The sequence below is a fragment of the Chenopodium quinoa genome, unplaced genomic scaffold, assembly GCF_001683475.1.
Source record: "Chenopodium quinoa cultivar QQ74 unplaced genomic scaffold, ASM168347v1, whole genome shotgun sequence".
Lineage (NCBI taxonomy): Eukaryota > Viridiplantae > Streptophyta > Magnoliopsida > Caryophyllales > Amaranthaceae > Chenopodium > Chenopodium quinoa.
This window is the reverse complement of record NW_018745286.1, coordinates 6,761,169-6,773,177: the sequence shown is the minus strand read 5'-3', so window position 1 is coordinate 6,773,177 and position 12,009 is coordinate 6,761,169. Positions and strand designations below refer to the sequence as shown.

General features: G+C 34.4%; 1 protein-coding gene across 2 annotated transcripts; it reads right to left on the bottom strand.

Moving 5' to 3' along the window:
• Positions 1–5,955: 5,955 nt before the first annotated feature.
• Positions 5,956–11,700, bottom strand: LOC110711831 (universal stress protein PHOS34-like). 2 transcript variants are annotated; one of them, XM_021890265.1, is made up of 3 exons: positions 10,653–11,700; positions 6,638–6,678; positions 5,956–6,430 (listed from the first exon to the last, which is right to left on the bottom strand). In XM_021890265.1, the coding sequence occupies exons 1-2, from the start codon at positions 11,380–11,382 to the stop codon at positions 6,674–6,676; spliced, it is 735 nt and encodes a 244-aa protein (XP_021745957.1). In that variant the 5' UTR covers positions 11,383–11,700; the 3' UTR covers positions 5,956–6,430; positions 6,638–6,673. The 2 variants fall into 2 exon arrangements, with proteins under 2 accessions (XP_021745957.1, XP_021745956.1); XM_021890264.1 differs by having other exon boundaries at positions 5,956–6,392; positions 10,653–11,696.
• Between the last annotated feature and the right edge of the window lie 309 nt (positions 11,701–12,009).

Genomic DNA, 12,009 nt, shown 5'->3' with positions numbered 1-12,009 from the left:
AAGATTGCACTTGTCAGGTTCAAGAGCCATAGGGTCATCTTCATTAGAGCCTACGGATTCCACTTCAGCAATGTCAGTGATAAGAGAGTCTCTCGTAGGAACTTCACTCCCCTCTTCTAAACTTGAACCTTCATCGCAATTGTCAGCTAGACATGGAGAAATAGGCTTGTCTTTCTTCTCGATAACAGTAGTGCTGGACTTTTCACGCCCATCAATATGGTAAACCGCTTCATAATCAGGAGATATCTTGACCTTTTCCTTACGGGTCATTTTGTCGCGTCTCCTCCCAACTGCACTCATCTTCCTAGTAGGCATGGACAAGGTTTTTGGACCTTTAAGGCCCTTTGCCTTATAAATTTCAGAATGTCTATCTTGTGTAGCCCTATCCTTCATTCGAACAGTCATCCATGAGTTAGCAGAACTGTTGAAGAGACTCAAAGTCTTCCCTTGCGAGACTTTTGAAAAAGACAAATCAGAGATCTTTAGGGACCAACTGCTATGCATTCTATTCTGTCCCTTGTCCTTCGCATGTCTTGATTGCTGATTGCCAAGGGTGTTGCTTGATCCTTCATCCTTAGTTTCCAAAGAAGCATAAACATTGTAAGTGGGAATAGTGCTCTCTACTACCATATCACTAGCAACTTTAGTGACATCGAGTTTGTAACACCACTCTGCTCGTCAATGCAAGATGGTCGGTTACCCACTAGCTAGCTGACGATTCATTGATTTCCCCCTTTTTATTGTAGTTGGATTGAGTCGGAATGAACTCCTTCGTACTCCTCTTGCCATTGAGCTTGATAGACTTGCAAATTACGCCTTTTACTTTCTCCAACTCAAGAAGAATGTCCTGGTTGTTAGGCTTAACCCTAACTACCTTGCTAAGATCCTCAACAACCTCTTTTAGTTGGTACAACCTGATTTTAGCTAAGGCTCTTCTATAAAGAACTTTGACATTGCTACTTTCAAGCATGATGACTCCTTAGTTTGAGAAAAATCACAGACCAGTAGAGCACAAGCTGCAAGATTTAATTCTAGAGCAATAGCAAGATTCTATAGTATAACATTATCACCCCCATTACTTCGTAAGCCAAAACTTAGAAATTTCAGCCCTCTATCATACTTAGCCCCAGCACCAATAAAGTCACCTTCCTTAAAGAAGACATTACCCTCCTCTTTCAAGACCTTGGCTTAATTATAAATTCTTCAGGGGCAATTATTATTAGCAAAGGTAACAATACTTTCATCATAATCATCATTTAAATGAATAAGCATAAGGGCATTAAGTAATTTATGGCAATCCAGTTACCACAAAGGAACAGAAGGAGGATTGGTCTAAGAGGAATAAATGAAATCAAACTAAAAAAAAACCCAAGACAGCGGTGGTTGGAGTACTACCACTAGCGACCTCGTCCGCGAGAAAGCTTAGGGCAGCCCAAACTAAGCAGCGGTTTGTATCTTGAAACTACCAAATTAAAACACAAAGTGTTTATTATTATTATTATTATTATTATTATTATTATTATTATTATTATTATTATTAACAGAGCTAGAGAGATGGGAAGGCGGCCTCGCGATCAGAGATCGAAGCCCAAACTCGCAGTGAACTCAACTTGAGTCTAGGTCTAATAGAGGTGGCGGGCCGCAGCAGTCCTAACTCTAAGACCACCCGACACCACTAGATCGAAACACCAAAGCTCGCGGCTGGGTGCATCGATTCGAATTACAGCCAATAGAGGCCCTTTAGATAAGGTAGAGGTGATCAACTTTGGCCTGGCCCGATTCGGCCTGAAAATAGGGAAAGTCTAAAAACGCATATTTAGTTAAAAACCCGAACCCGGCCCGAAAAAAGCCCGCTACATTTTTCGGGTTTGGGCACTAGATATTATGTTAAAGGCCCGGCTTGGCCCGAATTTTTTATCACCTTTAAGATGAGGCGTGACAGGAGGGGTTCGCCGGCGATTGAGGAGCAAGCCAACCCACTCAAATCGCCGGCGGACCGTTAGAATTCTGTTTTAAAAAGGAAGCTGGTATTTTTTTTAAAACCAAGGGCTTGATACACGGTTTTTGGCTTTTTCAAACTGATGCGTGAGGCGCGTTCAGTTGTTGGTCTAGTATTGTAGATTTTTTTATAAGTACTACTGGAAGTGTCTCTTATACTACTAAAAGCATATATAGTATTATCGAGAATGTACGGTAGTACTATTTTACCCCTCGGTAGAACTCTCAAATTTGCCATTATTTTCAAAATTGTCACTGTTAGACATTTGTCAATGTCTAACTGTTAGATTAAGTCTTCCTCTCATTTCACATGTAATTTTTCACTAGAGTAACACTGATAATTAAATACTAAATAATTAATTTATCACATAAAATTATGCTATGATGAGTGTCAAAACTCAAAACTACTTCTGGGCAAATGGAGTAGTAACTTCATCCCTTTTTTTTTGTTTTGTTTTGTTTTGTTTTGGGAATGCTTATTCTCATTCCCTTAAATTCGCTATTACCTCTATAATCTAAGAATTAATACACAAAGATAGTAAATTAGTACTCCTTCTGTTTTTAAATATTTGCTCCACTTATCATTTTTTGCCGTCTTTAAATACTTGCTCCATTTCCTTATTTGAAAAGATTTTACAATATTTAATTCATTTCTCTCAACTAATGGACCCAACATAAATCATACTCCCTCCGTTTCTATTAGTTAGTTTCATATACTGTTTTGGGCGCTTAAAAAAGATCTACCCATATTAAATGTATTCCATTTATAACTTAGTTTTTATTTCCTATTTTATACATATTAAATTCTGATTGGTGGTTTAAAGATTTATATTATTGTAGATGTCGTATGGCTATTAATTAATATATTATAATTTTTTAGTTTTCATTTCCTATTTTATACATAATTAAATTCTGATTGTTAGTTTAAAGATCTATATTATTGTAGATGTCGTATGGCTATTAATTAATATATTATAATTTTTTTAGTTTTCATTTCCTATTTTGTACATATTAAATTCTGATTGGTAGTTTAAAGATCTATATTATTGTAGATGTCGTATGACTATTAATTAATATATTATAATTTTTAGTTTTTATTTTCTATTTTATACATATTAAATTCTGATTGGTGGTTTAAAGATCTATATAATTGTAGATGTCGTATGACTATTAATTAATATATTATAATTTTTCCCGTTCAAAAAATAAAAATAAAAATAGAAATCTAATTGGTTAAATTAATTGATTGTGCATTAATGACATGACTCTAAGTAAGGAAATCACACCCTTGAATTATGCAATATGGTTGATATCTTCCCAAAGAAAATCAAAAAATTTAAATAAGGCAAAAGTAATCTTGAATTGTTTTTATACTTATAAGTTAGATTTCAAATAGTTTTCTTTTCTTATTTTATGTAATTTATTCCATATGGGACTATCATATGGAAATGGAGGGTGTATATTATTAATTTCATATTCTCCCTCCTCCAATTCTCTCAACTATTTTTGTTTCAACAATTTTTTATTCTTTCACCTACCCTACTACCTCCATATTTTATTACTTTCTCCAATTTCTCCTAAAACTCCATGCATGGAGAAATGAAGCAAGTAATTAAAAATGGAGGGAGTAATAAAAACAAAGATAATAATACAAACATTTTAGGTCAAATGTAATGTGTGTAGTGTAAAAATGTAAGAATAATAAGAGAAAGCAATTGAAAAAGTGTTAATATTGTGAAATAAGGGGAGTAAGTTATGAGTTTATATAAAAATAGAAAATAATGTAAAAAAAAAAAAGATTTAAAAATCTCTTATTTTCATATTAGTTCAATTCAATTCATTTAAGTTTTAGGTCATTATAAGTTGTTATAGTTATTCGACTAGGTAAACCTACAAATAAATTAATTAAATTGAATTAATTTTACCAACCAATAAGGTGCGTGTTAAGTTGCGGTTTAACTCTTATAGCTTAATTTGTTCATTTTCTTTATTTAGTTACATCGTTAATTAGCGTGCCAATAATGTGCGTGTGATGCGAGTATATTAAAAAAAAATATCCGATTAAGTGTTAATTTTAATATATTTACTCGGTTCAATTTCATTCATCTCAAAAGACACAAGCCCGTATTCTATCTCTAGTTATATTCAATTCTCTGTTGACATTTTTTATATTCAATTCAAAAGACACAAGCCCTTAGTATATCTCTAATTATATTCTTTGTGGACATTTTTTTTCATTGTACTCATTTGCCTTTTCATCAAAATCAATACTCAAAAACTATCATCCTTTTTATTTTTATCTTTGAGAAAAGTCATATCCTACTATTTTTTTTTTTACATGAAGGTCATATCCTACTATTAGCCTTCATGACTTCATCAATTTTTAATCCCACTATTTTTTTTATTTTTTATTTTTATTCTTTTAAGAATAAAGTACTCGTCAAGAATAAGGTAGATAATAATTCAAAAAAAAAAAAAAAAAAAAAAAAAAAACCCGAGAATCAAGCCATATATTATGTTAGCTTGTCTTGTTAGAGAAAAAGGTAGTTTAGTTTGTTACTAATCTTTTTTGACACATAGTTGGTTACTAATCTTGTTAGAAAAAAAGGTAGTCTAGTTTGTTACTAATCTTTTTGACACATAGTTTGTTACTAATCTGGTAGCCTAGTTGGTTACTAATCTTTTTGACACATAGTTTGTTACTAATCTAATTGTAACTGTTTAAAAAAGTCTTATTTATACATGACCCAATTACTACCCGTCTACACCTTATTTACTTCCCAAAACTTATTTATTTATTTTTTTTTTTTTTGATTTTTGGAAATATATTGAGACATACAACTCAATGGCAGAAACTAGTGGGTTAGGCCTTTGGCTATGCCTAACCAACCCTAAAACTAATATAGTGTCACATGCTGACTACTTTGCCTTAGTCACGTATCGTATGCCACCCGCTTATAATCAGTTGTAACACAAGTTAGGCTTTTTCCTTGGCACAACTCCTTGTGCCTAATGTAGCGCAACCCTTTTGTGCTGAACGAATGAACTTGCTAGCACGTCCCCTTAGTGCTAAGCAATAGCCCTTGGTTGAACTAAGCACTCTCCTAGTGCCTTAGTCTGAATTTACGACTTAGTGTCGTAGGAAATTAAGCACACAAGCTATCAATCTTGCTAGTATGTACATTAGTGTTTGAAGGAAGAGATTGAGTTGCAAGAGAACACAAGTGCTTAGAAATGCCTTTTGTATTACTCTCAACTTAGAATGTACAAATGAGCCTTGAAGCTTATATATAGTGCTCCATCCTACTTACAAGCTTCTCTAAAAACTTCCCTAACCTCCTCAAATGGAGGGTTCTAAACTACAAGTATCTATAGAATTCTCACCTTCAAAAGAACATACATACAAAGAGGTTTCTACATCCTAACTATAGAATTCTATGGACTCACTTATGTACATACATAGAAGAACCTAGAAGACTTCTACTATGTACAAGACTCTTTGAATATTTTAGAGTCATCATCCCTAGAGTACTCCAAAAGATCCTCTTAGAATAGCCCAAAACCTTCTAGAAGCTTCTTGCGTTTTTCGAAGTTCAGGACCTCATCTCGGAAAACCAATACCACTATGGTCTTCCTTGGCCCAAAATACGATGAACCCCCAAAATAGTGCCCATTTGAACTTCGTTTAGGCCCTCAAATGGCCCGTTATCGTGTTACTATCAATTGAGTATTCATTAAAAATATAAGGCAGAAACTAAACAAAGCTTTATAGGGAGAATTGTGCTGCTGGGCACCAAAGGCAAGCCCCCTAGCCATGATTATGCCTTGTTGCCTACTGACCCAAATGACGCCCATCCTTTGTGTGGGAGATAATCTGTGAAAATAGTCCTTTACGCAAAGCATTAAGCTCAAGAACAAATTTAATCCTAAAATTAGTTAAAATTTGCAGCAATCATAGGACCGAATGAATTATTATTTTCAATTCCCAGTAAATAATACGATGTGCTTTCAAATTGACAACCATTATTGTACTTGGACAGGAGGGCTACTTATTTCCATCGCTAAATTTATTTTCCTGTATCCACCACTGAATGTAAGGCCTCCATACATAGGTGTTGCCAGTTTATGCACCTGAACTAAACAGGATACACTGAAATCATACGTCCCATATAGTAACACCTATATGACCAATTCAGAAATATCTGAAGAAATTTTGAGCATCAACAATGTAGCTACAATGCACACCAACATAACCTCACAACTGTAATGTAATGGAACAAAAGAGCCATAAATTACAAATCAAGATTGATGCATTAACTCATGAAAACTATTGAGCGACACAATCTTGTAATATATCCGATTCTTGCAGCTTTCACTGAATCCAGGTCCTTCGACTGCAAAGCAAAGCGTAGACCAGATAAGAAGAGAGAGCCTATGCATTAATCAAGCAATTAAAATTAGAGACTTAAACACTACATTAAGTACTGGAAAAGCAGTATATGATGACAGTAGAACATTTCCTCAGATGAAGAGATTAGTAGCTTCCACTATGTGACACAAATGGAGTTCTTAAGTTATGTCTGATGTTATCCCTCCATTTTATCTTATTATTTTCAAAAATGAAGGTAGTTTAGCTTACCTTGTTTAACAGGCCTTTGACAACTGCACAAAACTCTTAGTCTGCAAGAAAGTAAAAATAACAGTCAAACTATGTACTAGTACATTGAATATTTGTTGGTCATAATTATTTTAAAAAAACATGTTAATCAAAGGTAACCATGCATGCAATGGAGAACCACGAAATTATGGTTGACTCTAAATTGTAGTATGGCTAAGGCTACAATACAAAAAAGAGTGAAAAGATTGACACTAAAAGATTGACACAAAATTGAACCTTGAATCACAACAAGTATACAACATCAGAAAAAGATTACTAGAATTAAGAACGACATCAGTGATTTGAAATGTAAACAGGTATATTGGTGTAAACTTGCAAGTCATAACACTTTCTCATGCAGACCATGTCAATCAGAAGGCACAACAGTGGCCACATAAAAATTATATAGGCCCGGAGAAAACACATTTATCCTAGGTTTTATAGCAACTTGAACTTCGGTTTAAAAATTTAGACTAGCCTTGTGCAATGCACCTGCATGTGAAACAAATGCTACAACAGAGAATAAAGAATGCAAGGGTTAACTCTATACATGTTCTTTTGGTTAGTCTATTACTACGCATTTGCCAAATGATTCTTTGAAAGAAACAGATTGCACCCATTTATCTTGCATTTTACCCTGCTAGTGATCCAGAGCCGAGACCAAATTAGATTTGTAAAGTAGGGTCACAATATACTATATACTTTGTTTTAATTTGCTCGTAACACAGCACTTTGTCATGCACTTTAAGGAAACTATTAGACTAGGTATACAGAAATTAATTGAAATAATTTTAACACCTCCAAGAAGAAGTATTAAGTTGTTACGATTAAAACTATCTAGCTTAATTTGTGTATTTAACTTTTCTAATCAATTCATCAAATAGCATGCCAAGAAGGCGTGTTGCAGGTGTAATAAAACAGAAGTACGTATTATCTTAACATGTACCTGATTAACAAATTTGAACATAATAAACCCTTGGGTCATTAGAAACATGAGATGTCGTTACATATTGGGTCAGATAAAAAGGGTGAGGGAAACTTGGGAAAATATAGTCATGTTTTTGATAGTTAGAAATCTGAATTTTGAGTGATTGTAATATGGGATAAGTACTCATGCAGGCAATGCAGCATAAAAACATCAAGTTTTTCAATTTTCATGTAATCAACCTTACTGATATCTGACTAAGTCGTTCTTCGGTCTTTCTTGAATAATAAGAGAAAAAAAATATGGAGTCTTGACCAAAAGGTGGATTGCTTGGAAGGGCAGAGGGAAAAACAGAGGTTTCAAATCTCCTAACAAGATGTTAGCATGTCTTTTACACATAGGCATCAGGGCATGGAAGTCATTATAAATAATAACAAACACAATGAAAACTTGGCAACGGCTTCCTAACTCTAGTCACAGCGTTCTTGCAGATCCGTTCCCCTCCTTCGCCTCACAATTTACCTGGTGGGGGTTGATTGCCATGTACACGATATACTAGAATGCTCATATCAAGTTTTAAATACTTTTCAGGCCCTTAAATCAGCACTCAACTTGTTGGATAGGGAACCAAGGGAGGTGGACAGTGGACTGTAAGGAAAGAGGTAGAGAAGTTGGAAAAGATACTAACACAATGAAACTATGGCAACAGCTTCTTACTCTAGCCACCGTGTTCTAGCAGCAAATTGGTTCCCCTTCCTCGTCTAACAGTTTTAATTGGTGGGGAATTGATTGCCATGTAAAAGCCATACTAAAAATCTCTTACCAAGCTTAAGATGGTCTTCAGACTCTTGAAGCAGCTCTTACCTTGTCAGGTAGAGGGAGCCACTGAAGGTGGACCGTAGGAAAAGAGGTAGAGAAACGGGAATGTCTCAAGTAGGTGAATCAAGAGGTGCTTAATGATTGCTGCATCATTTAGTGACATACATTCAGAAACCCAATTTGCATCCATCCTTCTGCACTATCATATCTTTATACTATTATTGTTAACTCGTACATTGTAGTTGCTAGAAATTTTTCACTCAATTAGGTTAACACAAAATCACACCATATCACCAAGAAGATGCTACTTTAAAACCCTTCACACTTCTCTAGAACACAACAAGCATACAGAATGGCATGTCCTTACAACCTTTTATAAACAAAAGTAAAATTCTGCTGGGAGTTTAATTAAACGACTTACATATATCGTCTGCTTATGAGTTTATGACAAAAGATATCTTTTCCTATTTAAATTTTAGTCATATAAATATACAATGCTTAAAGGCATTCAATATCCAATAATCCCTACATTCGCTTTTGTTTGACCCATTGGAGTCTTGTTACTGTTTTAAATTTTGGTTGGGTGGAGTTGAGAGAAAAAATTGATGAGACCAAATGAAGTAGATGTGAGAGCAAAGTGGTGGTGCCTCATAGTCATTTATAGTATGGGACAAACTCAAAGAAACAACCCAAAAAGGAAAATCGGGACTAACAAAAATGGGACGAAGGGAGTATAATATAAATACTCTTTGGGTACACATTGCAAGCTAATGTCTTCATGTCCTGCATCACTATATAATAATCAATCTATGGTATTACTAAGCATAGCGGTAGAATTATAATGAAAAGTTTGTGCTAATTGGTAATATATTGAAAGGCTTACATTTGATTCAACCAAATCAACATGCTAAGCTATATAAATATTCTATGAAGCTATCTTTACTATTCATCCTAAGTATTAAATTAAAGTATTAGCGTCAAAGATGCCATGGGCAAGATCATTTAAGCAAGTGTAGCAAAGCCGACATAATTTTAATGATACCAAAGCACTGCCGTACATGTGAAAGACAACCACCTGTTGATTTATCTAATATTTGTTAGGTGAAGAAATTCATGTTATTTTGTTCCATCCTCAACAGCGAGATTAAAACAGAGCAAGGCCAATATAAAATGAATATGTGCAGCTGACAGATAAACACAGAAAAATTAACCTAATTTTGGCAGCAAATTTGTGGTGCAATGAACTCCTAACACCTCCCCCATCAAATCCTCAATATTATTAATTTAATCTGTTTCCAAAGGCTGTAATATCAGCAAAGTACTTGACGAAGACAGTAGATGAATCAAATCCTATCCAGCCAAAAGGCCATTGACTTGGTTTAAAATACGTGCTTTACAAGATGATTCCAATACAAATATTTTTAAACAGAACACAATTAAATTAAGTTTTCAAATACAAGATACATACACAAAACTGAAATTCAAAGCAATTAACAAACATCTAATGACCCACTAGCTATGCATAGAAGATTTAATAGTTACTCAAAAGTCAAGCCATTCAACAATACATTATACTATTACAACTTCTCATTGGTTTTCTGTCCATAAAATTAAATATGAACTGCTTCAATTTCCTCAATTAGTACCTTCATTTGACTAAAACCAGCATCATTGATCGATCACCGGTTTCACCTACCGGTAACCTTGTCAACTGGTCAATTTTTTTTTTTTCTTCATTCTTTTGAGCTATATTGATTTTAATTGATTTCTTTAAAGCAATCTAACAATTAACACGCTATTATTTTTTTTTAAACTCGCAACTAAGATCAACATACTATTTATTAAAATCCAAATGATCATTCTATACAAATTAATAATAACAAAAAACAAAGTCAAGCTAATTGATAATAAACCAATTCGAAAACCAAATTCAATCGGGAGAAATAATAATAATAATAATAATAATAATAATAATAATAATAATAATAATAATAATAAAATAATAATAATAATAATAATAATAATAATAATAATAATAATAATAATAATAATAATAATAATAATAATAATTAATAATAATAATAATAATAATAATAATAATAATAATAATAATAATAATAATAATAATAATAATAATAATAATAATAATAATAATAATAATAATAATAATAAAAAAAAAAAAAAAAAAAAAAAAAAAAAAATAAAATAATAATAATAATAATAATAATAATAATAATTAAAGAAAGAAATGACCTTTGTGCAAGTGCAACTCAGCAACATCCTCGTGCAACCCATCCTCTTCCGGCACAGGATGCAAAGATCCAACTTCGGCTTCGGCACCGGAACCGGCACTCTCTTTCTCATCGGGATACCGAACAACGACAACAGGACAAACACAATGATGAACACAATAATCACTAACACTCCCAAGCCTCCCTTTAACAGTCCTCCTAGAAGCCCCAAACCCTCTACTCCCCATAATGACGACACTCAACCCTAACCTCTCAATCTCCAAACACAACCTCTCCTTCATATCATGATCCTTCACAACATGAACCCTAAACGGAATCTTAGCATCCACAAGCGGTTTCGCTAACTCAGCAATCTTCCCCGCTGTAAAACTATCAAAATCATCCTCTAATTTCTTCTTCTTGACCTCATCGTCATTAGACCCATCAACAGCATCAGCGGCAGCAGCGGAGAAGTGGGTGGAACCCCAGTCAGCGCCGTAGAGGATGGAAGTGGGTTGGACGTGGAGAAGTGTGACGGAGTCGGAGGGACGGAGGTAGTTTTGGACAGCCCATTGAACAGCGAAGGCGCTCTCGTCGCTGAGATCGACGGGAATTGCGATTTTCCGGTGGGGTTCATCGCCGGCGGCGGAAATGGTGGAGGAGGAAGACGGTGGAAGTGGGTAACGAGGTGATGATGGTTGAATTTCGATGGCAATTGGATGGTCGAGATTTGGTTTTGATGGTGAACTCATTTTAGCGAAAGTTGATGAATGTTGGATTGGATTGTTTTATTTTTTTTTTTGTGCCGGGAGAAAGAAAGAGTTGGAGAGAGAGAGAGAGAGAGAGTGTGGGAGAGGTGTCAACAGAGACAGCGCAAGCAGGTGATGTGTTTTGGTGGTGTTTTGACTTTATGTGGAATTGAAAAATGAGAAAGGAAAAGGAAAAGGAAAATGAATGGGAATATTGCGTTTATGGATAATGTTGAAGTCTACTCTAGAGACTTCTATTCTTGCACGATAACTATGGGGGAAAATAGTGTACATTTGTAAATTATAATGCCCGAATTTTTATTTTTATTTTTATTTTGTACAAGCAAACCTACATGAGAAACAACAAGAAAACTAAAATGATCACAAAAGAAAGTGATTCCATCGAGCTTGAACTGCTAACCAATGAACAGGCAAAATCTACGACCGAGGAACCTGACGAATACTGCATGCATAAACTTGAATAAGCAAGGTCCTAATTTCCCTAAGAAGCCAAACGCAAGAGATATATTCGACCTAGTTTGACACAACAAGGAAACTAGAGTAGCACAATCCGTGTAAATAAGAATCCAAGAATAGCCCTTCCGAATCGCGGCCTGAAGACCCCACCAA